This window comes from Oreochromis niloticus, linkage group LG13 (genome assembly GCF_001858045.2).
Source record: "Oreochromis niloticus isolate F11D_XX linkage group LG13, O_niloticus_UMD_NMBU, whole genome shotgun sequence".
In the NCBI taxonomy this organism is placed as follows: domain Eukaryota; kingdom Metazoa; phylum Chordata; class Actinopteri; order Cichliformes; family Cichlidae; genus Oreochromis; species Oreochromis niloticus.
Window position 1 is genome coordinate 18,586,118 of NC_031978.2, and position 26,788 is coordinate 18,612,905.

The 26,788-nt window shown below is 39.3% G+C and overlaps 3 protein-coding genes across 11 annotated transcripts in view; 1 reads left to right on the forward strand and 2 right to left on the reverse strand.

Moving 5' to 3' along the window:
- Nucleotides 1-1,780: 1,780 nt before the first annotated feature.
- On the reverse strand, nucleotides 1,781-8,522 carry cutc (cutC copper transporter homolog (E. coli)). 2 transcript variants are annotated; one of them, XM_003441197.5, is made up of 9 exons: nucleotides 8,365-8,522; nucleotides 8,095-8,173; nucleotides 7,784-7,843; nucleotides 6,441-6,650; nucleotides 3,812-3,847; nucleotides 3,464-3,597; nucleotides 3,314-3,341; nucleotides 3,113-3,218; nucleotides 1,781-2,965 (listed from the first exon to the last, which is right to left on the reverse strand). In XM_003441197.5, exons 2-9 carry the CDS (start codon nucleotides 8,162-8,164, stop codon nucleotides 2,854-2,856), a joined length of 756 nt encoding a protein of 251 aa, XP_003441245.1. In that variant the 5' UTR covers nucleotides 8,165-8,173; nucleotides 8,365-8,522; the 3' UTR covers nucleotides 1,781-2,853. The 2 variants fall into 2 exon arrangements, with proteins under 2 accessions (XP_003441245.1, XP_005474220.1); XM_005474163.4 differs by having other exon boundaries at nucleotides 8,278-8,438.
- Nucleotides 8,523-8,682: 160 nt separating this feature from the next.
- Nucleotides 8,683-14,316, forward strand: cox15 (cytochrome c oxidase assembly homolog 15 (yeast)). The gene is made up of 9 exons (XM_019366841.2): nucleotides 8,683-8,883; nucleotides 10,044-10,225; nucleotides 10,326-10,448; nucleotides 10,588-10,774; nucleotides 11,358-11,525; nucleotides 11,648-11,729; nucleotides 12,592-12,745; nucleotides 12,893-13,007; nucleotides 13,091-14,316. The coding sequence occupies exons 1-9, from the start codon at nucleotides 8,809-8,811 to the stop codon at nucleotides 13,220-13,222; spliced, it is 1,218 nt and encodes a 405-aa protein (XP_019222386.1). The 5' UTR covers nucleotides 8,683-8,808; the 3' UTR covers nucleotides 13,223-14,316.
- Nucleotides 14,031-26,788, reverse strand: part of LOC100709045 (Kv channel-interacting protein 2) — a 106,647-nt gene continuing 93,889 nt past the window's right edge. For 3 of the 8 annotated variants that reach the window (XM_025897818.1, XM_005474159.3, XM_025897817.1), the window contains 8 exons: nucleotides 19,074-19,172; nucleotides 18,216-18,340; nucleotides 18,020-18,089; nucleotides 17,579-17,649; nucleotides 17,261-17,368; nucleotides 16,943-17,047; nucleotides 16,746-16,808; nucleotides 14,031-16,491 (listed from right to left, as the gene is read on the reverse strand). In XM_025897818.1, coding sequence (XP_025753603.1) covers nucleotides 16,444-16,491; nucleotides 16,746-16,808; nucleotides 16,943-17,047; nucleotides 17,261-17,368; nucleotides 17,579-17,649; nucleotides 18,020-18,089; nucleotides 18,216-18,340; nucleotides 19,074-19,172 — 689 coding nt within the window. In that variant the 3' untranslated portion in view covers nucleotides 14,031-16,443. Of the gene's footprint in view, nucleotides 16,492-16,745; nucleotides 16,809-16,942; nucleotides 17,048-17,260; nucleotides 17,369-17,578; nucleotides 17,650-18,019; nucleotides 18,090-18,215; nucleotides 18,341-19,073; nucleotides 19,173-22,691; nucleotides 24,960-26,788 lie in introns of those variants that run through there. The other 5 variants (XM_025897819.1, XM_005474162.3, XM_005474161.4 and 2 more) reach the window with 3 other exon arrangements.

Consider the following 26,788-nt stretch of genomic DNA (forward strand, 5'->3'; position numbering starts at 1 on the left):
GACTACTTTTGTAGGAGAGAATTTATTCTAGGCACCAGAGACTCAATCACCCATAAAATGAAAAGAATCATCACTGCTAATAAGAGTGAGTCTGTCTACATAGGAGGGAAAAAAATGCAACTGCTTAAGATTAAGAAGAATCAATAGGAGGTTTTGACAAATCAATAGAAGTTATGTGTTATGCAAACCTCAGACACTTCCCAAGAAAGCAAGAGAAAACACAAAATCACTTTTGAACTTCACCTCTGTACATACTCCTAACCATGCTCACAACTAATGGCAGACCAATAAACAACTTGGTAAACAAGATTATCAGTGAATTTTTCAATGGAGATTTCCTAAATTGCAGTTGCAGTTAAATGAAGAATCAGCATGACACAGGGAAAGCACGTTAAGCAGGGAGGTTATTAAAGTGCGTGACAACACACAAGTGTGTGTGAGTCTTTAACTGATTGCCATGGTCCTAAAACTGGTTAATTATTAAAATGTCCGGTAACATCACATGACTCATTGGGTGTAAAGCATCAAGGACAGCTATGTTACACGTGAAAACAACTCATGTACGTCGTTATCCAGTGTTTATCCAATTACAGGACTTGATTTTAAGATATCTGTACAAAGGGTAGGACACTCACAGCAGGAAAAAAAAGATACAGCTTTTTCAGAGAAATGGTAAAGCTGAGTGTAACAGTTTTTAAATATGATAAAAGTAAAACCCGGAGATGTAGATGAATATTTGAATAAACAAACTCTTCTCTGACTTCAAAACTTTTCTGGTTCCACTTATATATGTACATATATACACACATATGATTGTTTTATCTGTCATCAAAACTCAGAATAGCTTTCCTTTATACTGACACTTAGACTAAACTATTACCAAAAATGTATTTTAATATGAATAAACACTCGGTACTGCCCTTATAATAGAGGATAGAACGTTTTGTTCACTTGTCAAAAACTTTATCTTTTTATTTTTTGTCTCTGACCAGACGCCAGCAGCTGATAAGCAAAGATAAGCCAAACAAAAACTGAATAATAAAATGTCTGTGCAGTGTGTCAAAAGTCAAATAAAAACAATTAAAGAAACTAGCTTTTAATATTTCAACCAAGTCAAATTATTTTAGGGAAAGCTTATCGTATTGTGTATAATGCAAAATATATATTTTTTTAAAAGACAGAAGATGTAATCTAATATGAAAATTGAGGCACATCCATGAGGTAGGTTCCTGAATTAATTGAAAAGTCAGATGTCCTGGTTTTCATCACAGTTCTAGTTTGGAGATCATTGCAGTGTTTGGATATAATAACAGACTGCAAAGTGAACAGCACATTCATGGTTTTAAAGCTTCATAACAACCCAGTCAGAGCTGAAAGTGTAGCATGCTTCTCTTAAAACATACAAACAGACCTGTATAGCATGACTTGTTGCAAGTTGCTACGCGTTAGTATAAGTTATTAAGGCTTCAGTCATGTTTCTAAAGTGTTGTGAGAGTCAAAATTCTTCTTTGTTGTTGTTTTTCATGTGTTTCCACATCATATTTTGTGGCTTCACAGCATAGTGCTTAACATATTTAACACAGAATTGTATTTAAACACAGCTTATAAGTTATATTTTGATTGTATTTATTTACTTTTTTGGCTCGCAGCAGTTTGATGTTTCAGATATTTACAAAGTCAATTCAACCTGGCGTGATGAAATATGACTATTTAACTTCTTAACCTTACACCCACTGACCTTCAACACAAGTGTTAATAAATAACACAAAGTAAACCTAACTGTTGAAATGTCTTTTATTGCATCAGGACCAAAGTAATCAAGTCACATTGTTTTTATTGAAAAAAAGAAGAAGAAGATGAATATGAACAGAGAAAAAACAAAAACAGGAAGTCACAACTCTGCATTATGTATCACTTTAAATGGGGAGTTATGTAAAATGGATATTTTGTTTTGCCATTTTAAAAAGCAGTTATCTTTCATTAGGAAATAATACATATTTTCAGTGTAGAAATCAACTGTAGTTGGACATACATGGGGGCATTACTGTGGCAATGTCATTTGTCAGTGTGCAGAGAGTTGTGAATCTGTTTGACCTGGATATGTAGTCTGTTTTATGAATGCCTTTAAAAAAATAAAATAAAATAAAAAATCTGTTAAGATGTGAGACCAGAGGTTCATGACTGTGTAAAATAACAGTTTGTGCATACACAGATCATCAAAACAAATCTAAAACTACAATGAAAAGTTTTTACCTGTGTAAAAGACTCAATATGTGAATTATACACTAACAACAAAAAAAAGAAGAGTACAAATGGCCTTATTATTATTGAAAACTTTACAAACTACACATTTTTTCAGCTTTTTACCGCTTCTTATACTCCTCACAGCTGAGTGGCTTTTTAAACATCTCATATTTACAGAATCTTTTACACATACACCCAAAAAGTGAACTTTTACAGATTTGTGTACACATCTCCTGTATGTTTAAATTATTAACACATTTTAGCAAACCTGTTTTCCAAATCCTATAAATCAGACTGCACATCCAGACACATGAGCAGTTCTCTATGCACATTATTGGATGATATCACTAAAGAAGTGCTCCCATATATAGACATTCGCTTTACATCATATTATTCACAGATACTCTGAGATGCACTAATGTCTTTTCTCTCCAACCCTACAAGGACTGATTCATTGGTGATTTTATATCTTAAAAGAAAAAAAACAAAAGGCAGAGCTTTCTGGCGATTATGACATTTATTTATGGAATTTAATCAGTACACATCAGTATTATTACTCATGATTACTTTTGAGGTATATTTTTTCAGTCTATCATGACTGTTACACAGTCACAAGGTATTTTTGGCTATTGCGTTTAGAGTTCGGACTTTGCTCACATCTGCCACCTTCAGGCCGTACTCGGGTGCTGAGAAAGAAGCTCCCATTGAGACGCAGGTGTTCCTGCACAACGTGAAGAGAAGAGAAGAAGAAGAGATTTATAAAGAAAAAAAAATGATTAGATCGACATGAAGTTGCAAGAAGTCTCCTAGTGCATGCAACCAAAGGGACAAATCCCACCTCTCGCCTGAGACTGGAAAATAAACACACCTGAACTTCATTGCAGATTCTCGGCTGGAGCGGGCTGAGCAGTGAAACTCTTGAGCCCCTGACCCCTCTAATATTCTCTGCAGGTTCCTTTCTGTGATACCTCCTCCTGTTATTAAAACAAAAACAGTGGCAGTGAATAAATAAATAAGGTTGTAAAAATACGCACATAAATAACAAAGGAGCAATGGCGGAGGCACTAACCTGGCATTATGATAATTCTGCCCTTAGCCTGTTGAGTAGAAATGATGTGAAAATTAAAGGTTTTATGAAAGATCGAGAACAATAACCTAGCAGCTATTAGAGTTTCATATGTCTGGATGTAAAGAAAGACATTCATATGGGTCCACGTACTTGATCAACAAGCCGTTTAATGAGAGGCAGTCCCTCCAAAGCGGAGCTGTCACAGCCACTAGTCAACACACGCTCGAACCCTAACGATATCAGCGCCTCCAGAGCTACTGCTGGGTCATGAACCATGTCAAAAGCTGCAGTAGGATCATGATTAGTGTCATAATAAAAGCCCAGGCTTAATAATATATCATTAAGACGTTCTATACCTTTCCGGAGCTATACCTGATAATAGCATTATGCAAGGCTTTTATTCCATTAAGAATTTGTGATGCTTTTTAAGTGTAACTGTAGCTGAAAAGACTTTTAAAAGCTTAAAGGTGAAAAGCACTTTGAAGGAGAAACTTTTACCTCGGTGGAAGGTGACAGGCAAGGGACGGGCAGCAGCTAGTGTGCAAAAAAGTAAGAAAACAAAAGAAAGAAATGGAAAAGTACAAAATGTCAAACAAAAGTGCAAAACTGTGAAATACGACTTGTATATTTTCCTACCTTTATGAAAGCCATCACTCATAGCCAGCTGTACTGCTATACTCTATATCAAAGATTGTTGGCTTCACTTTTTTGTACTGCATATTGCAAGTAACAATACAAGGATGGTGACAAAAACTTGAGATAATATACAGTGTCTGATTTTTGGAGGTTAGCCCTACCATGTTCTGAGGTCTCAGTAGGACCTTTGGAAATATGATGACCTCATGGTGCTGGTTGATTTTGCTTAACATGGGTCACAAATATCTTGTGGAGATGTAGTGCATTTCCTTCTCTGGACAGCTGACATATGACGGGCTAAATAAAACCTTGTGTGAGATTAAAACTGGACTACCAAGCCTGCTTCAACATGTATCATCATAACAAGCTGTGTCCCATAATAAATTATCTATATTTGCATAGTAAAAATACAAATATTGGATACTCAAGCCTACTAGATCAAACTCTCTGCACTCCTGACAACCTGTAAAATTTTCCTCTTTCACAAAAACAAAATTACTGAAACAGCCTGGTGTCTGTTTCAATGTTATCCCTTGACTAATGGCAAAAATACAGTGTCCATCAGCTGATTGGATGATTTGAACTTTTCTGGTATGCTTTTACATACATGTGAATGGGTTATTCAGACCAAAACAATGTAATTTAATGAATGTTTTGGAGGTAAGTGAAACAGTGTGCAGGAATTACATTCAATTGTTTTGCACACTATCATGTCTGCACCTCCTAATACAGTTTCCGGAAGATCTTTTGTTGATCCCTTAATAAATAATTAACTCAAGTTAAGGTCAAACGCTCATGTTTAGACTGTAATTGCTTTAGGCCTTGTAAAATTATTGGTATTCTTTTTAAGTGAAAACGTGAAGAATGAAGGGTACAGAAATATTGGCTCTTGTGTGTTTTGCCAGCTTTTTCAGAACTTTACAATTTAACAGCAAGTTCATGTTTATTTTTACTTTTTGTGGCTAAATAAAAGGTACCACACTGAAGGAAATGGAAGGAAATCTCATGTGACATGATTAATATAGAGACACAGTCCCGATCAAAAGTTTAAGACCACTTGAAAAATGGCAACAATGGCCTGTTTCAGTTTAAGCGTTGTTTTCAATAAATTGTAATCTCAAATAAATGTTTTGTCTCACACCCATTTCTTCTTGTTGCATGTTGAAGCTCTACTTGGAAGCTTGTTAAGACCCAACCATGCAAAATACGATTTTTTTTTGTGCTATTTTTCAACTTTTGATCGGGACAGTATTATTGTTCTGTCTTATCACTGAAAAGTGACCAAAAATCTTGGACATAGCAATTAAATTTCTGTGGCTTGTACATTACTGTGATAATATTTTGCATTTCTGACTTGCATTTCATTTTTAGGAAAGAATATTGAAGTATTAGAAACAATCTGGGGATACTATTTAGAATAAATCACAAGTCTCTACAATATAAACCAGAAATATTTAATTTTAAAAGAAGGCATGTTTTTGTGTACTTTTTCTAACGGTTGATGGTGTTTCCTCAATCTATCGAACTGATAGCTATAATTCTCATAACTATTGGTTTATTTTTAGTGTTACTCTATATATTCTGTCTGGCCTTTTCCTTTTAAAGCATTACCAAGTGCTTTCATCCTATGGGGGGAATAAACGCGCTATCTGTGTTTGGATTGCCTTAAACCAGATACAATCACCTTTGATGGCTCTAAGGTCAGCATACAGCAATGGTGCCTCTCCAAAATGGCGAACATTTGGTCCGACATTTGGAAATGTAGTTGGCACCTTGTAGGTGATTGTTCTTTCTTGAAATGGGTTTTTAAAAAGGCAACCCACAGCTAGCAGCCGAGAAGGAGAATAACATGTGAAACGTCTGAACAGCAGCACGCTTCTACCCGCACTCTACGTCTGTCAAGTCAGATTAACATCCATTTTTGACTTGCTGTGCAGTAATAAAGATGGATTTTGTTCACCATGAAAAGCGACTTTCATCTCAGCACACCTGTTTATTTGTCATTTCTTAGCTTTCCACGTGTGCAGCTGGCCTTTTGTAACCTTGTTGCTTGTATGGCCACCGATTTACTCATCATGTTGTCAGACCACCACTAACTCATACTAAATATGGCACCTCTCACAACAACATGCTTTAAGTCATGTGAGAGCTCTTTTGTGAATGACATAACACTGAAATAGCAAACAGCTCCTTATTATAAGTGACTTATTATTTTTCAGCCCTCACAATTTTGAAATAATTTATGAAAGAGCTATATTGCATCTTTTGTTGGTGATGTGAATCATCCTTAGATTTAAATGTAGTGACTGAACGCTTACACATGATTTTGCTTCAAATTGAATGTGAGAAGGAACAACCTCACATCCTGCATCTTTTCAAATGTTTCCCTTCTGATTTAGTGGAACTTACATCACTGAGAGCATCCTGCTCATTGTTATTTAGAGTTCTGTAATTGCTAACAAATCAGGCCAAATATATAAAGAGACCATACCCAATAACTCCATGCAGAGCTCTGCATCCACCCGTCCATCTTCTGTCAAGGCACCCAGAACTAGTCCATCGGCTCCTTGGCTCTTCATAAGCTCTATGTCCTTCCTCATCACCTCCACTTCCAGGTCGGAGTACAGGAAGTCGCCCCCACGAGGGCGTATCATTACATAGATGGGAATTTTGACATACTGCTTCACTACATGTAGCAGACCTGCAGTAAACAGGCGGAATTATGTGTCATGCAACAAATGCCCAGGCTTCGTATATAAAATAGGATAATGCTTAGTACAGACTATGGACTACTGAAGTCATAGTCAATTGGGTTCAAGTTATAAAGGCATTATATGTATTAATATGAAACTACAAATCAGAGGGTGGAATAAAATTGTTCAACAGTGGTTGCAGTATTGGATTAAAGAGTAGGTATGTATATTACACATTCATAATAAACTGGTATGGTACAATATAGGGGAAGCAGTGGAAAAGAGAACGTCAAAAGTAATAAAAACCAATAATAGACATAACAGCTGACATAACATCCAACATGTCTATGACTTTATCCCACCAAACTGAACCAGTGTGACCTTTAGAGACATGATGACAGCAAACCTGCAGAGAGGGCGGTAAGAACGGCAAGGATCTACACACTTTTCTTCCATGAACTGGGCTGCAGTCATATAGAAAGAAACTGCTTAGGAAGGTTTCTAACCAATTGAAGTGTGTCTAGGTGGCATAACAAGAGCCAATCGAGTTCTCTAAATACTAAGAAAAAGTTTGTATTCTTTTATTTTACCTCCCTTAGCAGAGGCCGCACTGGAGCATGGTTTATGAAAGAAAAAGACATAATGACATCCCATAATTCGAAGAGATGCACTACCTGACTATTTTTAAAAACAAACATAGCCATAATTAACAGTTAACACATTAACTGTGTATTTTTATTCTATTTTATGTCATAGTCTGCTGATGTTTAGAATTTTTAAAGGCTATATAAACCCCCAGGTGACCTCTAAACATCATACTCCTACTTTTGAAGTAGAGCTGCGTGTAAGAACAGTCAAATTCTATGTGCATCCGGTTCTTTTTTCCTAAGTCCTTATTAAATCTCTTTTTCCATGGAGGTCATAGTAATGTGATCGGGAAAGGGTAGGAAGTCTTTTTGACCCAAGCCTTGTCTGTTAAATAGTATTTAAGGATTTTCCAGAAGATGGCAGTAATGCAACTTGGCAGGTTCCAGTTGACTAAAACCTGAAAGATGTGCTGGTGCCTGATGCGACAGCTTTTTTTTTTTCTTTTCTTTTTTTGCTAGGGGTATATGCAGATGCTAGAAGAAATCCTGCTCACCTAGACTCGGAGTGAGCCCACCCTCCAGAAGACTAGAGCACAGCTCAAGTCGACCCGCACCTGCCAGGACAGACAAGTTCAGATTACACCTATATAGACTTTTACAGCCTGTAATCTTTGAGGAATTAAATAACACTGCATGCCAATTTAATACTCATGGCAGAGATATGTCTGAGCTAGCACTTCAATATTATGCAACCTTTAACTCTGTTTTTAAGTAGAACTGCCTGTGCATGACCTCTCTAGCAAGCACGCCATAGTGAGTTTAGTAGTACGGCATGACAGTGTTCACTACTGTTCACTTTACTGACCTCCTCGTTCAGCATTGACAGCAGACTCCACCGAGTCCACGCACACCTCCATTAAAAAGCACTCTGCCATACTGACAGTCTAATAAGAGACAGAAATACAGTTAGTGAGCAAACAAGATTACGTGAAAACTCCTCAGTTAACACGTTCATTCATCTTTAGGTTTTAACTACTACTACAGCTACCTGTTAAATCCACGTCTTATCGACTCATGGAACCGTATCAGTCGTTTATAAACGATATGAAGTCAGGTCATGTTTTGTGAGACTTACTTCAGCTCATACAGCTAGTCCGTAGATCACCGTTTTCCGGGTCGTTGAATTCAAAACACGCGATTAGACGGGTGAGAATATATAAACGTTTTAAGATGTATTACTGGGCGATATGAGCCGTATATCCGCCCATGCAGGATACGCCTGAAAGTAAAACAAGCCCCCCTCCCCCCAAACGTTCTAGTCTGTGGAATATAATTTTGAAAGCCAGGTATATTTTTTAGATGTATATATATTTAATTTATGTTGAGTATGTTTTATTCCTGACAAAGAAAAAAAACATGCATTTTATTTAGTGAGTAAATTTCTTGTGACGTCAGAAGGTCAAAGTTGAAACTGGCTGTTAGGAAACCAGCCGGGTGACAGCACAGTAACAAACGTGCTGAAGCTTTTGCAGCACTGTTGGATAACTTCAGCACTAGCGACGAGTCTTAGAGCACAGAGATGTTAATTTCGTCGTTGCGGACAACGATTTTTTGCGGGTGCAGAAGTGCTGGAAAGGGCTTTCAGTACAGCACCGTGAGTATGACTTGTGTTAGCCGCTAATTTTAGCCAATAGCTTAAGTAAGCATCATTGATAAGCACTGGGAAGGTCACACGCTGCCAGTAATATACACAATATGTCACATTACACATCTGTCAGCTCCTCTTTGTTCAGCTTTGTTTTTAGTATTTGTTTGAATTAGTTAGGACAGGTAACACTAGCCGTCTAGGTGTACTCAAGAGTAGTCACGTCCGCCAGTTAACTTACATCACCCATGTCTAGGCAATGTAAACTCTTAGATAAGCATTTGAGCTGAAAAATAAATTCAGAATGGAAGAACTGATATCATAAGCCCTTTAAGAATGCTTTTGATTTATCAGTAACTAAATTTCCAGAAACGATTGTGATATCAAATTCAGCAAAACCGACTTACTGCCTTTTTTTTAAAGCTTGAAGTAAAGTAGGTTAATTAGGTCTTACATGTCTAAAACTATAGAATCACCTTACATGGGTTGTGCTTTCGTAATTTGTTAACATGCTGCTTATATGTGTGTGGTGCACTATATAGGAGGACAGCTAGACACTGGTGAGGTGTGGGGTAGCAGTGACAGATGGGTTCAAGGTGGTGGTGTCACAGCATCCAAAGCCACAGTGAAGAAGAAAGTGCAGGCAGTCGTGGATGTGGGTGGAGACCAATGCCAGGGGTGATTTGTGACGGATAAGATAAAACTTTATTAGTCCCACACGTGGGAAATTTGTTGGGTCACGGCAGAAAGTGCAAAGTTACAAGCAGCAAAAATGAAGAAAAACAGTTGAATAGAATGAGATAAAAAGAATAACATGCAATATAAAATAGAATAAAATACTATGTTTCGTCAGACAAATTACACTTAGTGGTATTGCACGTGTGTGTGTCTGTCTGTCTGCATATGTGTGGTCATCTGCAAAGTCTTTGTTGTGGAGTCTGACAGCAGATAACAGGAACAGCTCCGGCTGAGCAGACAAAATTAAAGAAGAAAGGTTGAGATGGGTTGGACATGTGCAGAGAAGGGATAGTCGATGTACTGGATGAAGGATGCTGAGTGTGAATGACATTTAAAATGACATTTTTTTTTATAATAAGGTAAAGTTGAAGCTTTAATGCTTGCGTTGTCCACCATCATTTCAAGCCCGTTCTCTCCTTTATTTACATTAGCGTTCACCGCTTCGAAAATGGCTCTTGAAGAGAGGTCACAGCACCGTCACAGTGGAGGGAGGAACGTCCACTTCAGCAGCAGCTTCTGTCCCCAGTGCAGCCTCAAATCGCATAGTGGGTCGATGGTTACTTGGCTGCAGTGGACTGGTGGTTGGGGCTATTGTCTTGGGTGGTGTCACAAGGTACATATATTTTAAAATTAGCATTTCTGTATGTACTACTTACTCACTGAAGTACTGTTAACAGGCATTTACTACATTGCTGTATTTATTTTTTAATTAGACTGACAGAATCTGGGCTTTCCATGGTTGATTGGCATCTGGTGAGAGAGATGAAACCACCACAGTCAGAAGCAGAGTGGGAAGCTGAGTTTTCAAAGTACCAGCAGTTTCCAGAATTCAAAATGTAAGGTCCCGTTTTTCAGAATCACAGTACATAAAGGCCTGATAAATTTAATTAAATGTGTCTCTGTGTTATGTGTTGTTCTGGTCTCGACATGCGACAATTAGTTAATTTGGTATTATTATGTGTTTTGTTTGTTTAGATTGAACCATAACATGACTTTGCCAGAGTTTAAGTTTATCTTCTACATGGAGTGGGGACATCGTATGTGGGGCAGGCTGGTTGGCTTGGCATACATCCTCCCCACTATTTACTTCTGGAAAAAAGGATACTTCACTCGCTCCATGAAGGGAAAAGTGCTGGGTCTTTGTGGATTTGTCTTCTTCCAGGTAAGACACAGCTGTGGAAATGAGAAGATCACTGGAAATAATCATTACCTCACGCCTGATTTAGACCTCTGCGGTGCATCTTTGTAGAGCCTACATCATAACCTGCATAAGTAGCCATTGGTAAACTTATTTGTCCCTCAATGCTTTCTACCTCTTTGTGCGTTCTCTCACTTACATTCTGATACTTGCATCTTGTTTTCACACTGACATTGCTGACATTTGTGAGTCCTTATATTTTATGCTATAATTATCATTTCGTATATTGAGAAGTTAATCTCTCACTGACAAATTTAAAAACACTGGCGTAAAAGTAGCCAGAATTGTACAGAAGGAATCAGCTGTAGTGAACAGGCCAGTCACATTAGTTGTGGTCTGCGTCGTTAGTTTCAGATGGGTTTTGGATTTACGTCAGAGCTACAGTGTAGACTTAAAACTGAAGCATGAATTCCCAGTCACTTGTAGCTTTTTTTTTTTTTCCTTTTTCTTTAAATGGGTTGATTGTACTAATATTTAATGACTGTCACCATCAGGTTTATTATAAATGTAAAGTAAGGAATGTGTATACATGTGTTTGTTTTGTCAGGGCCTTCTGGGGTGGTACATGGTGAAAAGCGGGTTAGAGGAGAAGCCCGAGTCTCATGACATCCCTCGTGTCAGCCAGTATCGTCTGAGCGCTCATCTCGGTTCTGCCTTGTTGCTCTACTGTGCCAGTATGTGGACAGGGCTTACTCTGCTGCTGCCAGCTCACAGGGTACAGAGGGACTCTCTTACCTACAGAAAAATACAAATGATAAATTCTGGAGAAATGTAAAGTGAAACAGTCTTTTTCTTTTCTTTTTTTTTTTAACTTGAATGATGGCACCTTTTTCACAGATGGCAGAAACCAAAAAACTCATGCAGCTCAGGAGGTTTGCCAAGGGTACTGGTGGACTCGTGTTCCTCACTGCTCTTTCAGGTACTGCTGGATCTTAAGTGAATTCAGTGTCACAAATGGGGTCACAGAATCTGTCTACCAAAGTGCTGCTTTCAGTCTCAAGCCACTTTGGGGAAACAAAGTGAACTACCTGTAACTACAGCAAAATTGCACAGAAATTTCCTCAAAAAAGCAGGATGTTAATAGTGAAGACAGCCATCATAGAAGCATAGGTGTTCTTTAAAGTGGCACTTGTTCTGACAGAACATAGGAAGCTCTTGGTAAATGGCAATGATGCTAGAGGAGCAGTTAGAATTTGACATGTGCATATGGTTTTCAGTCCCGGAAGAGTAGGAGTCCACAATACATCCTCAAAGTGTTCTGCTTATTTGCGTCTGTGCAAAGCACAATATGTTACATAAAATTCTTGAACTGTAAATTCACAACAAGACTGACTAATGAATACAAGAGTGACAGTCACTCAGTCATTCACGGTAACTCACAACTGACTCCATTAGAGTAACTCTAATTGTATATAGTGTAGCATTTCCTCTCTGCACAGGTGCATACTATGCCAGTCACCTCACTGTCTGTATGAAGCTTCACACTTTGACTCTGAAACTTATGGTTAAAGGAAAGACATTTGGGCTGGTACCCCATGTAATGTTTTTGGGATAAAATTTGAGTACTGTATCTTGGCTTTTGGTAAATGTTGAAACAAAAAGCTTATTCACCTGGTTTGATATTAATTGAAAGGTCTTTAGTAAAATTGGCTCTTAGAGGGCAAATGGGTTGAGTGGTTGTGCAGAAAAGTAAAGCTATGTAATTAAAGGCATTACAAATGTGGTTTAATCTCTATTCGTGGAGATGTATTTGAATCATTTATGCATGTACCTTTACACAGGTGCCTTTGTTGCTGGTTTGGATGCTGGGCTTGTTTATAACTCCTTCCCTAAGATGGCAGATAGATGGATTCCTGATGATCTGCTGGCCTTCTCTCCGACCCTCAAGAATTTCTTTGAAAATCCCACCACTGTGCAGTTTGATCATAGAATTTTTGGTATGCTATTATAGCTAAAAAATGTTGGCATTACATTGTTATTATTCTAATTAAACACAATTTTTCCAAGTTATATAACTCTTTTAGATTGATGTGTAATGAAATGTTAATATGTACCCCTCAAGATGTCTTTTTCTTTTCCCAGGGGGATTACTTCTCTGACTGCAATTACAGGCCTATATCTGTTCTCAAGGAGAATGATGCTTCCCAAGAGGGCTAAGATTGCCATCAGCCTCCTGGCAGCAATGGCCTATACACAGGTAGGCTGGAAGACACTGTAATTGCTATACAAATAGGTCCATTACCCTTCAGTATAAACAAATTGTGCTTTTGTGCTTTTCAGGTTGCACTGGGTATCGCCACGCTGTTACTTTATGTCCCCACTCCGCTGGCTGCAACTCACCAGTCTGGCTCAGTGGCTCTTCTCTCGCTGGCTATTTGGGTTCTGGCAGAGCTTCGCAGAATGCCCAAGTAAATTTCTGCTGTTTTACAGACAAAAACCTATCCCTGGTCGCTGCAGGTCAAAGTTTTAAGAGGCAGTAGTGAACTCGGCATTGAGAGGAAAAACATGAAAAATGAGAAGAGTTCTTTATTTAATGATGGACTTTTCTGTATATGCTGAAGCATCTGTCCAGTGGGGTTTGTCAGCCCCCACTTAAAAAGCTCAAACAATGTCACCACTGCACATTGCAATCTTTTTTTTTTTTTTTCCCCCAATCATGAGTAATAGAAAATACAACACAAGTTAAACTTTATTTAAATAAAGATAATATTCCTAAAGAGAAAAACAAAATCACATTCATTAAATTCAGTTTTACTTGAGATTTTTTCCACCGGTCATCCTTGCCCCACTTGCTGTGCTCATGATACTTTACACAGGAGAGTCATTAAAAAAAAATGCATCAAGGCCGTCATCAGGAATAGACTCAAATGACTGCAAAAGCTTGTTGCTGTCAGAAGAAACCAACTTGTGAAGTGTTTTGCTGTGCCGGAAATTTCACCAGAACATGCAAAAAACAAACAAAAAAAACAATAAAATTTTCAGCTTTAATAACCTGACAGTTGAAGGCTGTGTACATGGTTTGGAGTCAGCCGGTTATCTTCAGAAATGTAGACTGAATTACTGTTTTTGTTGACGTTCACACTTTTAAAAAGATTTTGGTTATGAAATTGTCACATGGTCGGGTGAATCTGCATAGATACTACTGCCTGTTAGTGGAAGGAGACCTGGCTCCTGGGATGGTTTGTGTAATTATGTATATTTAAGTTGTAAACGTTTCCTGTTGACATTATGATGAATCATAATTTGAAAATTATTATGGACATTGCCTATTTCCCTTTTTTTGGACTTGTCACAGATGTGGAAAAAACAGGAATTTATGATGACTCTCCCAAAGCACTGAAAGTGTACCAGAATGAACAAAAGCAGGTCCTCACTTAAGCTGATATACACTGTTTTTTTTCCTGCTGTGACAGGTCAAAATGTCAAACGTTATTGCTACAGGTACTTTATCTCACTGAAAGGACTTATTTTAATAAAGACAATTTATGTATAGTCTGATAAATTCACACGCCAGTCCATTTTGCATAGTAACTGTGTTTTTTGTTTTTTTTTATTATCTCTGTACAAAATATACACATTTTGAATATGTTATGCAACCAGTTTAGGCTAGCTAGACAGTCAGTACCACGGGTTAGTAGGTTTTCATTGTTCTAGACACAGTACATGCGGGTATAGACAGGTTTTCCTTGTGTTTGGGGAAAAGAACACAACTGTGGGCAGGAACAATCGGAGCCAAACCATTCTTCCAGAAAGTATAAATGTAAAAACTGCAGAACATAAAAAAAATAAGAAATTGCAGGGTTGGAAGTGCATATTTAACCAGGGCCGTTAGTGCACCCTTATAGTGTGCTCTGAGAGGAAGGAGACGTTGGGTGAGTGGGGAACATTATTGCTATTTCATGTTTGTTTCAGCTTTTAAGACACTTGCACCGATTTAATTACGGCCCGAGTGCCTTACATCATCTTACATTTGTGTTGCCTAGTTCTAGTGTGAAAAGAAGCAAATAAGTGGTTGCAAATTGCTCTAAAATAATTAATCTGAGCCTAATGGATGGGTTCACAACCTAAAATTGCACTTGACAGCGTGCAGGTAAACTACATGTAGTCTACCTCTTTTATCTCTGATTGCCCCTTGTCCAGCTTGATACCCAGTAACTCCCTCTTTCTTCACCCACAGGTGGGCTAAATGTCTTACCTTAAGTGGCTTTATGTACCTTTTTAATTGATATCTTCTCTTTGGTGTTAGAGGGAGAATAAGTGAACAATGGGGGCACAGAAAAAAGAAAACTGCTATCAAACCTTGTCTTGCACTTGCTATACACAATCACTTTATGCCTCCTTGAAATGGAAATAGTCTGATTTAATACAAAAAGGGTGTGGAGACTGTTGTTTTTTTCAAGTGGTAGAACCTGTGACAACCACATGACATTTCAGATTACAAGAAGTTCACAAATACAATCTGCAATCTAATAAACTTCTCTTTGAATGTATATTCATAGACTAGTACGATTGTGGTATGTCATTCCCATGTCGAGAGAAGCTGCTAGGGTTAAAACGGCTCATTAAATTATAGTGCAATCCCCACATTGTACAGCCTAATATCACACCACTGGGAATGCTAGAAAATGTACAACAGTCAATAGACAACTACTGTTAGGATTGTAATAGTTTGGAAGGCCGGGAATTACTCTACCAAAATCCTGTGAATGAAGGTGGGTGTTGTGTCACAAAAGTCTTACATTTGTAAGACAGATGACATCTCCTTCTGTTACACATGCACGCACACATACACAAAGGGTGAGGCACCTGTGAATGACTAGGACAGCAGACAGACGAGCAGACTTTGGAGTATCTCTGTAAATACATAATTAGATATTAGTGACATCATCATGCTATATTGAAATCAGTCCCTTGTGGAAAAGAATGCGTTCGGAGCTCCCTCCGTAAGACGGGATCGCTCGGATCACCAATTTGTTGGTTGCTCCCTCAGGAAGTGTCTTTTTCTCTCTTGTCCACCAGGTGGCCGTAGATTCATTTCTATTTTTATGGCCAGGAAATGAGCCATGAGTCTTACGGCTCCAGGAAGGTGTTACCCACATGCACAGAGGCAGGATCAGGTTCACAATGCCATCTCTCAGCCATCACGGAGGAAAGGGGAAAAGTGATCTGAGATCAGGGTTTAGGGAGAGCATCCTTCTTCTGAGTTCAACCAATAAAAGGCTGTGATAGTCCCTCCGTCAGCAAGAGCAATAAAAGTTCAAATAAAACAGGCAGGGGCTGGTTGGGTGTTAGGTGTGCAGGTGGCTGTGAGCCCACTGCTTGCTTTCTTTCTCTGTGTCTCTGGGATGAAACGTAAGGTTCTGCATGATGAGGATGGGCGCTGGGGACACTCCTTTGTTGCTTGGAGGAAGCCACTGGGGGGTCCAGTTAGAGGGAGGGGGCCCTCTCTGTGTCCTCAGGACTCAGCTCTCAACAGAGACACGAGCACAAGCTTGCAAGTCGGGAGACAGCCACACACACACAACACACATGCAGTCAGACTCTTTCTCTCTCTCTCTTCAATCCCGAGTCCTCTTACACACCCACGCACACGTACCCCTCTCTGGTGCCAGTGTCCTCACTGGTCCAGATGTTTAGATGACATTGTCAAACAGCTGCATGGACTGCATGATGTTCTCATCCTACACAGAGGCAAGAGATGTGCATAAGTTTATGTGCAATTTGTGGTTTTATGGAGAGTTATGTTCAGAAAATAGTTCTTGGTCAGGTGCAGTGATTTCCTAGAAAGAGCAAGACTAGATGTCTCCCCTGACTTTCTTTATGCTACAATTAGCTCACTCTCCAGTTGTAGTTACGTGATTAGCGTGGTGGGATTCTAAAGAAGTGCATTTCCTAAAATGTTTTCAATACTCCTTCAGGATTTGGAATGGTCTACCTTTTTGCAAGACTCAATGAATTCATCTATGGTTACCACCCCATCTTTATTCCGGTCCATTTTCTGAAATGAAAATACAACAACTTTTTGGCTAACAGCATCGTTGTTTTCCCAAAAACAATATTGGTGCCATCAATATTTCTCTGCTTTTAAACAATCATTAAATGAGGGGGAAAGAAAACATTGCTATGTTTGACCTGGAAGAAGCTCTCCACATGTTCTCTTGGGGCATCGTCCTGCATGGTGGGGTATGTGTATTTCCCCATCATGTCATAGATGGACTTCATGATGTCCAGCATCTCCTGTAAAGTGTATGGAGAAACAGAGAAAACAGTATTGAGAATTTCCAATAAAAATGATTTTTTTTTTTTCATTGTGTGATGGAAAATGTCATGGATAGATATTCTGACAGAAACCTCCATATACTTGCAAAATACTGATAATGAGTAATCATCAGCAAGTAATTCAAAGGGACCAAGAAATCAACAAATCCAACACAATCACATGTGTGTTACCTCTTTGGTGATGCAACCATCCTTGTTCAAGTCATAGAGGTTGAATGCCCAGTTTAACCGGTCATTAATGGTCCCTCTCAGGATGATAGACAGGCCAAATACAAAGTCCTGCGACATAAGCGGGAACGATTTCCTGCATTGTGTTATCTTTACTTAAATGTTGACACAGTAAATAAAGCCAAACCTTTATCACAGCCTAATCTGGGTGTACAAATACATATTTGTGTGGAAACACAAGTGATGACAAATTTCAGAAGAGCGCACGTTTTCCTTTATTCCTCAAAAGAAGCTGATATGTAAGAATAGAATAGAGCTTACCTCGAAACTAACCGAGCCGTTTTTGTTCGTGTCGAAGGCTTCAAACAGGAAATGTGCATACATACTTGAATCTGCAAAGGTAGAGACTTACAGTAACCCGTGTGCCCTCAAAACATGTCTTTGAACAGCTGCGATTAGCAGCAGTCTAAATATAGAGTAGATATAAAAATAATTTCAAATACAACTGGAGGCGAGTGGTTAACATTTCATCAACCTAAATATTGTGAAATGAAAAATCACTTTGCCTCTCCGCAGTGCACATACCTCAGTCCAGCCGAGTAGACTTAGAGTAAGATAATTATATTCGCTTCACTGTCATGACAAAAAGCTAAATTAACATTAACAACTGTTGTTTGAACTTTTATTTTTAATTTAATTTTGAAATAAATTAAACTACTGGCACTGTTGGACCTCTTCGTGCTTATTGTTGGGAGAACTCACCTCCCTGAGGGAAGAACTGGGAGTAAATGTTCTTAAAGTTCTCCTCATTTACCACACCACTTGGGCACTCCTGGGAAAACAAATAAAGAAAATAAATTTTTAAAAATGTAAACTCATTAATTCCCATCTTGCACAGGATATGCACACATGCAGCTAGAACCCCTGTTTTCTTACTGTCTTCTGTAACCAGACCTACATTTTTGAAGCCCCTGTAGAGGACTTGGAGCTCCTTTTTGGTAAACTTAGTTTGCTCCTGCAGCTTGTCCATGCTTTCAGGGCGATGGCACACAGTGGATAACTCAAAGTCATCTTCCACGCTGTCTGTGAGGGACAGATAAGTTTTAGTTAGCATCTACACCACATTAACCCCCAATGTAGCCATGACCTGGCCAAGATATCTAGCTGAAGTTATCAAATGGATCTTGAGCTTATCATAAAGTTTAAATCTTATACAGAAGACATGGAGAACATTACTAATTATTGTGATATTTTAATTAAACATAAACACGATTTTCCATACATGGCTGTGAGATTACTAGCGCTAGAAATTTCCACACATCTTTGTAGCATCTTAAGTATTATCTGAAAAGCTGAAGCAAACTACAGACAACGAGTGGCCTGTGAGGAAGTGGAAGAAGAGGTTTATCACTCATAAAAATGGAAGAGACATTTAAAAAGTTCAAAGTAAAGACACTGCCAGATATTTCTTATTCCATTTGCATTCTAGCTGGAACCTATTAGCTTTCACCTGACTTTGACCTCTGTACTGTAAACCAGGTATTTCTGGTATATAAAATACCAACACACACACATTCCAGTACCCAAATATATGGCACACGCCTCAAATCACAAAAAGAAAAACAGCTCTGACCCACAATCCACAACACCAGATAGTTGTAGAGTTTCTGGAGTCTGTAAGGGTGTATGTGGATTTATGTGTAGCCTGAATGTTTTGATGTGACTTTATCCACACAAGCGTCTGCGCCAGTCTTCTCAACTGACTAAAGAGGCAGGTAGGAGAAAGCAGAGATGTATAGAGTGAAAGAGCACTTGCTTTGACTGATTGAGGGGGTAGTCGAAGGCTTGCAGCACGGCAGCAGTTTGAGGAATCGCTGCTTTATGGTTTTTTTGCTTTGGCTGGGGGAAGGGTTACCTGAAATCACCAACCATAGCACAAGAGTTAGATACACATACACGCAAGTCTGTGATTTACACGCACACACATGCCTATAAAGTCATGCAACGGACAGATTCAACAACAGACGGATTCATGCTGCTGACTTGGCTTAGCAAAGGGAGACCACCAACTTCAAGCTGTAGATAGTACCACCTGCACTCAGTTTCACCCCAATAAACACACAGTTTACCCCATAAGACTGACTTGTATCACGGTGCCATATCCAGTACACTGACTTTAGAAATATTAGTGCCGAGTATACCAATTCAAAACATAAACCAGTATTGTACTCACATTCAGCTTAAACAACCACTTAATGGTAATGGAAAGCAATTTGCAAGAAGGGTGTACAGAAAAACAACCTCAGCCAGAGCCCATAACATCTACCAGAGATTGTTTTGTGTGTCACGAAATGAATATTAGTAGACGCAAAACACATTGGCACGGATAAACCTGGGTACTTACTGCAAAGAGGTCCACATATCCCTTTAAGGAGGACCCCAGCAGTCTGAGGGATGAAGTAGGACATGATGGACTGAAATCCAACACAACCACAGCACCCCCACTGATTTATCTCACCTTTGTTATGTCTCACACTGTTATCTCTCTGCTCTGTGGAGCAGGGGCTCTGGCCCTCCTGACAACATGTGGCTCTGCCATCATTTGCAACCAGAACAGGCAGAGCCCACTCTCCAAGCATACCAGATTCTCCTATCGAGCAGTCTCACAGAGGCTCAGCCATAGGCACAAGGGTCTGCTTGTGGGCAAGTGTGGGGTTTTTTTGCAAACAGGCTCATCAGCTGACAACAATGCAGACGTAACAATCAAATGCTTCACGACCAGTGAAATGTGCAAAAATAAGTCAGAAAATGTCCAGTGTAACCCACAAAAGATTAATCATGGAGTAAGTGGAGCCATAAAATGAATGAATAAATTAATGACCTTTATGATATTTTAATATCTTAACTTCCAGAAACCTTCAGAACAGCTATTAAATGGACCTTGAGATGAGTGTTTCATTACCTACTTGTAATTTCTTCATAGACTATTGTTAGTCTAATTAACAGTGTGTATCGCTCATTATAGTTCATCATATTCAACATAAATAGCAACTATAGGTGTCAAAGAAGTAACGACAGTGTGCAATACATCAATTTGAAAGAGACAGTAAAGAAGCATACCAACAATGTATGAACACTAGTTACGCCTACATTGTTTTTAGTGCTCCAAAATCAGACATTTTTTGTTATTATAACACTGAAATCAACATATCAGTACAGCAAAATGCTAAATCATAACATTTCTATGACTGGAAACTCTCTTGGGTAGCATTACAGATTACAGTTTGAACTGATCAGCATGCGTTATACTGATATGAAGGCCAAAACAGAGACACAAACAAACAGAAATGAACAAAAAAAACCGCTGTGATATCTACTGCCTGTGCTCCACACGGAACACTGAGTTTTAAATACTTGTGAGACCCATAAAAAGCCAAATCTGCTGGAGACTGTCAGTGATTAGATGTGCTTGTTTAGAGACACATTTTCCTGGCTCCCTTTTAAAGCCCTCGCTCCATCTTTGTTATTTTGTCTGTATTTTTGTCCTTTTCTGGCGTTAAAATTTCTTGTTGTGATGTCTCAGTAAATGTGCTTTAGATGTCATGGCTATGATTCTCCTGAAATAGAGGTATTTGATCTCAGAGGCATTAACCTGAATATGCACACATATCTATCTATCTATCTATCTATCTATCTATCTATCTATCTATCTATCTATCTATCTCTTTTTAATATCCTCCATACTAACAGAGTCCTATGTCAAAAACAAGTAGGTTACTCCACTCCTTGAGCTACTGAAGACACGTGATCAATTTGTTCTCTAGCCTTTGAAGTTGAAATTGTTTTTTGAGTGGCACTGACAATGAGACCAGAACTTCTTTCATTCTGGCCTGAGTAGGCAGAAAAGTAAAAAAAACAAAACTGTGTTCCTCGGTTATTGTGCAGCATCACGATGCTCTTACCCAGCATGCCCTGTAGTGATTGTGCAATTAGAGCGCAATAGTTTCCCTCAGGGCACACTGACAGACCATCACAACACTTCAGGAAGTAAGAGAACAGCTCTATTTTTAGTAAAATGGCAGCAGCACATTTTTGGCAATATTTAGTAACTTTTGAAGAAACTTCATAAACTCGAGAACTCTGAGGATTTTCTCAAGGAATGCAGAAAATCACGTGTAAGCCCTGAAACACAGGGAAGACAGCAAGCATCACGTATACACTGTACTGCTTAGTGTCTGTGAAAGTCCAACACTGGGACTTTTAGTTATGATCTCCAGGAGTGAAGCAGTGCAGAGCTACATTTTAAAAGTGGTTCGGTTAGTTCCCCAAGCACCTTTAGTTTTAAATGAGTCCGGGGACCTTTACCTTTACTTTCCACTTCTCCTTCGTCTTTTTCTTCTAAACTGCAATCAAGCTGGTTAGTAAGGTTGGAGGCAAAAGACCACCAAAAAACAAAAGAGAGAGAGAGAATGATGCTCAAAATCAGTGCAGCAGAGGAATTTCCCAAAATGCCTCCACTGTTACAGCCTTGCTGTCTGGTAAAAGCTTGACTGTTCCAAACAGCACAGTCCCAGTCTGCCATGCAGCCTTAAAAATGTGTGGCCTCAGGGTGCGCTGGTGGCACACATTTCACATAGCTGCAACCTGCTGGTTTAATTCCTTTATTGCATATAATACCCCTCTGTCTCCCTCCCCCATTCTGTATCTGCTTCACTACTGTACACCATCTAAAAATGTTAAAATGCCCTAACCTGCTCGCCCAGACGAGAAAAAAAGAGAAAAGGAAATCTGCACTCTTTAAGCCGAGGCGTAGACAAGCATGAAGACACCACCAGGGTGGCCTTTCTCAGACTTCCTAAAACTCTCCCTGGAGCTTTGCAGTGTCCTCTCCAGAGAACACTGTAAAGCTCTTCATGACGAACAAACTGAGTTTCACTTTAAATCAAAACAATGAGAATATTTTAAAATGCAGGTCCTCATCGCATTAATAAATGTCACGTACAGCCTGTGGCTGATTATAATGAACGAGCTACTGAATGGGCTGCAGTTCTAATACTTTGAACTTATATGTGACATAGAGAGACACAGATACACCAAGCATACACCAAACCTCATAAAAAAGATCTCTCTTTCTCTCTAGCTATCTCTCTCTCTCTCTCACACACACACACACACACACACAGACACACACACACACAGACACACAGACACACTACACAGGACTGTAAATGGGTGTGACAGACAGAACAGCTAGGCAGTGAAAGAATTAGGCTAAAACTACTTCATGTTAACCTCAAACACAGAAACACACCATGAATACACATGCAGACGCCTGCCTCTCCAGGTAAGTGTTCTCTTCCAGCTGTCCCCTGACTATATTTATCAATTTAACCCTTTCCGTGCCTCTGTTTTTCTTTTGAATAATTTCTCTTACCTGTCATAGAAATGTCGATGAGCCCCAGAAAGTGCATCAGTTTGAGGGAACTGCAGACCACCAGGAGGATACCCACAGTCTGCAGCCCCTCCACCTCCCACTTGTCTTGGAAGAACAGATGCATCCTTCCCCCCCTTCCTCTCCCTCTTTTCCTATCACCAAAAATCTTTCTCTTGCCTAGGGGCAACCGTGCCCCCCCCTCAGTTTCCAGCCCAGAATGCAATGTCTTTGTCTTCAGTCTCTCCTCTCAGTCTCCAGCTATATCCCGGCGTTCGGCCATCCTAACTCCGCACAGCTCCCCACCCGCTGTCTTCACTGAAGGTAGATTGTTATTCTCCTCGTTTCTTCTTCGAGAGTGGTAAGTGCGTGGCAGCAGGAATTTCGACTTGCTACTCCACCCCCACCTCCTCTGAGGCTGTCAAAGGTGGTTTAAGTTCCAGGTGAACTTCGGACAATGCACTGTGTGTGTCCTGGCAGGTTGGTGGCAATTGTTTTCTGACTCTCTCTGGTTTTCTTGCTACTGACTCAAACTCTCTGTTCTATCTGCCTGTCCTCCCTCTCTTTCTTGCCTTACCTCCGTCACTCTCCTAGTGCTGTGTCCCTCCCCATGCTTAATTGGGTCAGTGATGGAAGTGAAGGGAGGAAAGAGGGGGATGAGAAATGGAGGCAGGGGAAAGGATAGAGTAGTACTACTTGTAGGTAAAGAGGGGAAACAGAGAGGGGGAGACATGCGAGAGATAGATGAGAAGAATGAATGGAGAGATGAGAGGGGAAGAGAGGAAGGGAAAGGAGGGACAAGAAGGAATGGTCAAAGACAAATAACGATGAGAATAGCAAATGCAAATAAAACCCAAAACAAATAATCACTCCAAAAGAGGCAGCTATGGGAAATGGAAGGATAAATTTAGGCGGAGAAGAAGCAGGAAAAGACTTAACATAAGGGAGGAGAAAAACTGTGACGACAGAGTGGCAAAGCATCTGACCCAGCAACGACTGTGGACAAACTCACAGATGTGACAATCTCCCCTGAGTATAAAGTCAACACACAAACACACAGCCTGGAGGTGAAATCTGGCTATCAAATATTGCATTTGAACTCCAGCACAGCGTGGAACATTTCAGCTGGGATGGGATCTATTGCTGTCACATCTGGCACACTGACATCCAAGCACAGACAGACACACTGAACGGGAACTAGAAAAAAAACAAAAAACAACACCCTCCCCCCAGAAAATAATGGATTTGATGTACCAGAGTGGATAGGAAACTGATTTAGACACTTAACCTTTCAACAAGGTGCACAAGGCATGAGTGAGTACAACAGGTAATAATGTTATGAGCCTTCTAAAGCACAGTGTATAAGGGATACATGATCAAGGAAATTATATTTCTAAGTGGAATTGAGATATCCCAGCTGAACTGATATTGGATCCAGTCATGACCTTATTACTATAAGTGGATCTGTTATTGGCAAGATGCGGCCAATCCACACTAAAGTCATTTTCTTCGTTTGTCAGTGCAAAAATTGACTGTCTGTACTGCTAAACCTGAAATTAAGTAACACCTACAACTGATTACTGTGAGTGCTGGTAACAAGAAAGACGTACTGAGGCATAAGAATTGCAAAAAGTCCTCCAAATGAAATGACAAAATACGTAATTCATAATCTTGTTCCACAACAATGCATTTCTACATTTTCTAATAAAAAGCTCCTGTCAGCAGGGCAACATTATTATTTGTTTTCTTATTTCAGTAACAAATAACTGCCGCAAAAAAATTTGTTTTCTTAACTGCTACATGGTTCAGATGTTAAGAGGAAAAGTGCAATATATATTTAAATACAATAACTACTTACAGATAGAGAAGGCTCATGGTCATGGCTAGGAAGGAAGCAATATTAAGTTTTTATAGGAAACAGGATGAGAACAATGGTCTTGTGATACCATGAACCCAATCTCAATGTCCACACTCAAAGACTTGCAGACTTTGAAGTTCGTTACAGCTAAATCTGTGAGGCCTTAGGGCTATCCCACTGTCAAACAGTCAGGTGCACAAAGGCTCTTTGGCAAACATTTTGAGTCCTGTTTGCATACTGCATTTGTGCAGACTGTGCCTTTGCCAAGTTCATTGTGATTTCACTTTAAACACACTGTTGCAGAAAGAAAGAAGAAAAGCAAAGTTTATGTATTAATCTTTTTTTATTTTTCTTCTTTTTTTTACATTTTTGTTTGATGATGAAGTTTGAAAAAACTGATAAATTATTTACAATAGCTTCTTCTCTCCACTCTTCAAGGTAGGAGACAGGAAGATTTCAAATGACAGTTAAAGTACATAGTTGATAACTTGCGTTTCTTTGCCAAGGCAGGCAAGTGTTTTGGGAAAGTAATGTCATCTACTCACTAATCCATTCACTAGTGCTATACAAAAAGGCAACCGAGTTCATGTTCAGTGTCAGAAACTGGGCAATCACTGTCAACTAATGTTTCCATTATTCTAAAGCAGACATTTAATTTGTGATGTCAAGAAGGGAACAAGTGTTCATTAAAATAAATGTCTTCACAGGTGCTGTTCTATAAATAATCTACATAACGCATTGTACGCTCACTGGATACATCATTAGGTGCATCTGTTCAACTACTTTAAAATGGAAATATCTGATCAGCCAGTCACATGATAGCAATTCAGCGCATTTAGGCACATAGATATGGTCAAGACAACCTGCTGAAGTTCAAACTGGCCATCAGAATGAGGAAGATTTAACTGACTTTGAATGTGGCGTTGTTATTGGTTCCAGATGGGCAGGTCTGAGCTGTGTACTGGAATTTTACCACACAAACACCTCTAGGGATTACAGCAGGGATGCCAAACTCATTTTACACTGAAGGGCACATAAAGCCCACTTTGATGGGACTTAAGTGGGGTGGTGATGAGTGAAACTCACCTTTCAGTCTTCACCTACACATTTAATCCCTGAGATATCTTAATATAAGATAAAGAAGGGCAATCTTAACAGTACATCTCAGTTTTTCTACATCATAAATGTGTAAATTGAGAGAAAATCAGCAGGAAAAATCTGTAAAACTTCTAATAATGAAGTTCAAAAATGTATGCCCGCTTTCATATTTTCCAAAGCCGTCCAGTGGGAGTCGTTGCCAGGCCAATTGTTGCCCACAGGCCTTATGTTTGAAATGCTGGTTTAGACAGAATTGTCTAAAAAAAAAAAAGAGTAGATATCTAGAAATGCCATGTTGATACCAGAGGTCAGAGGAAAATGACCAGACTGCTTCAAGCTGATAAGAAGCTAAAGTAACTCAAATAACCATTTGTTACAACTAAGGAGAGCAGAAGAGTGAGAGAGAATGCAGAAGAGCATCTCTGAAGACTTAACACATTGAACCTTGAAGCAGATGGGCTACAGCAGCAGAAGACTACACCATGTACTACTATTGTCAGCTAGGAACAAAAAAACTGAGACTCATCAAAATTGGACAACAGATGGCTGGAAAAACATTGTCATGTGGTGACTCTTGGTTCCTGCTGTAACATTCAGATGGTTGGATCAAAATTTGGTGTAAACAACAAGAAAGCATAAATCCAGCCCGCCTTGCATTAGTGGTACAGGCTGCTGCTGCTGGTGTAATGATGTGAGGGATATCTTCTTGCCACACTTTGGGTACCTTAGTTGCAACATAATTCACTACCTGAGTATTGTAGCTGACATACCTTTATAACCACAGTATACCCATCTCCTGGTGGCTGCTGCCGCAGTCACAAAGTTCAAATCATCTCAAACTGGTTTCTTGAGCATGACAGTGAGTTCACTGGACTCATATGGCCTCCACAGCCACCAGATCTCCATCCAACAGATCATCTTTGGGATGTGATGAATGGGAGATTCACAACATGGACGTGCAGTCGATAAATCTCCAGCAACTGTGTGATGCTGTCATGTCAATAAGGACCAGAATCTCTGAGGCATGTTTCCAGCACCTTACTGAATCTATGCCATGAAGAATTAGAGCAGTTATGATGACAAATGGGGGTCCAGCTCAGTACTAGTAATGTTTAGTTAATGAAGGGACGGTGAGTATATTAAC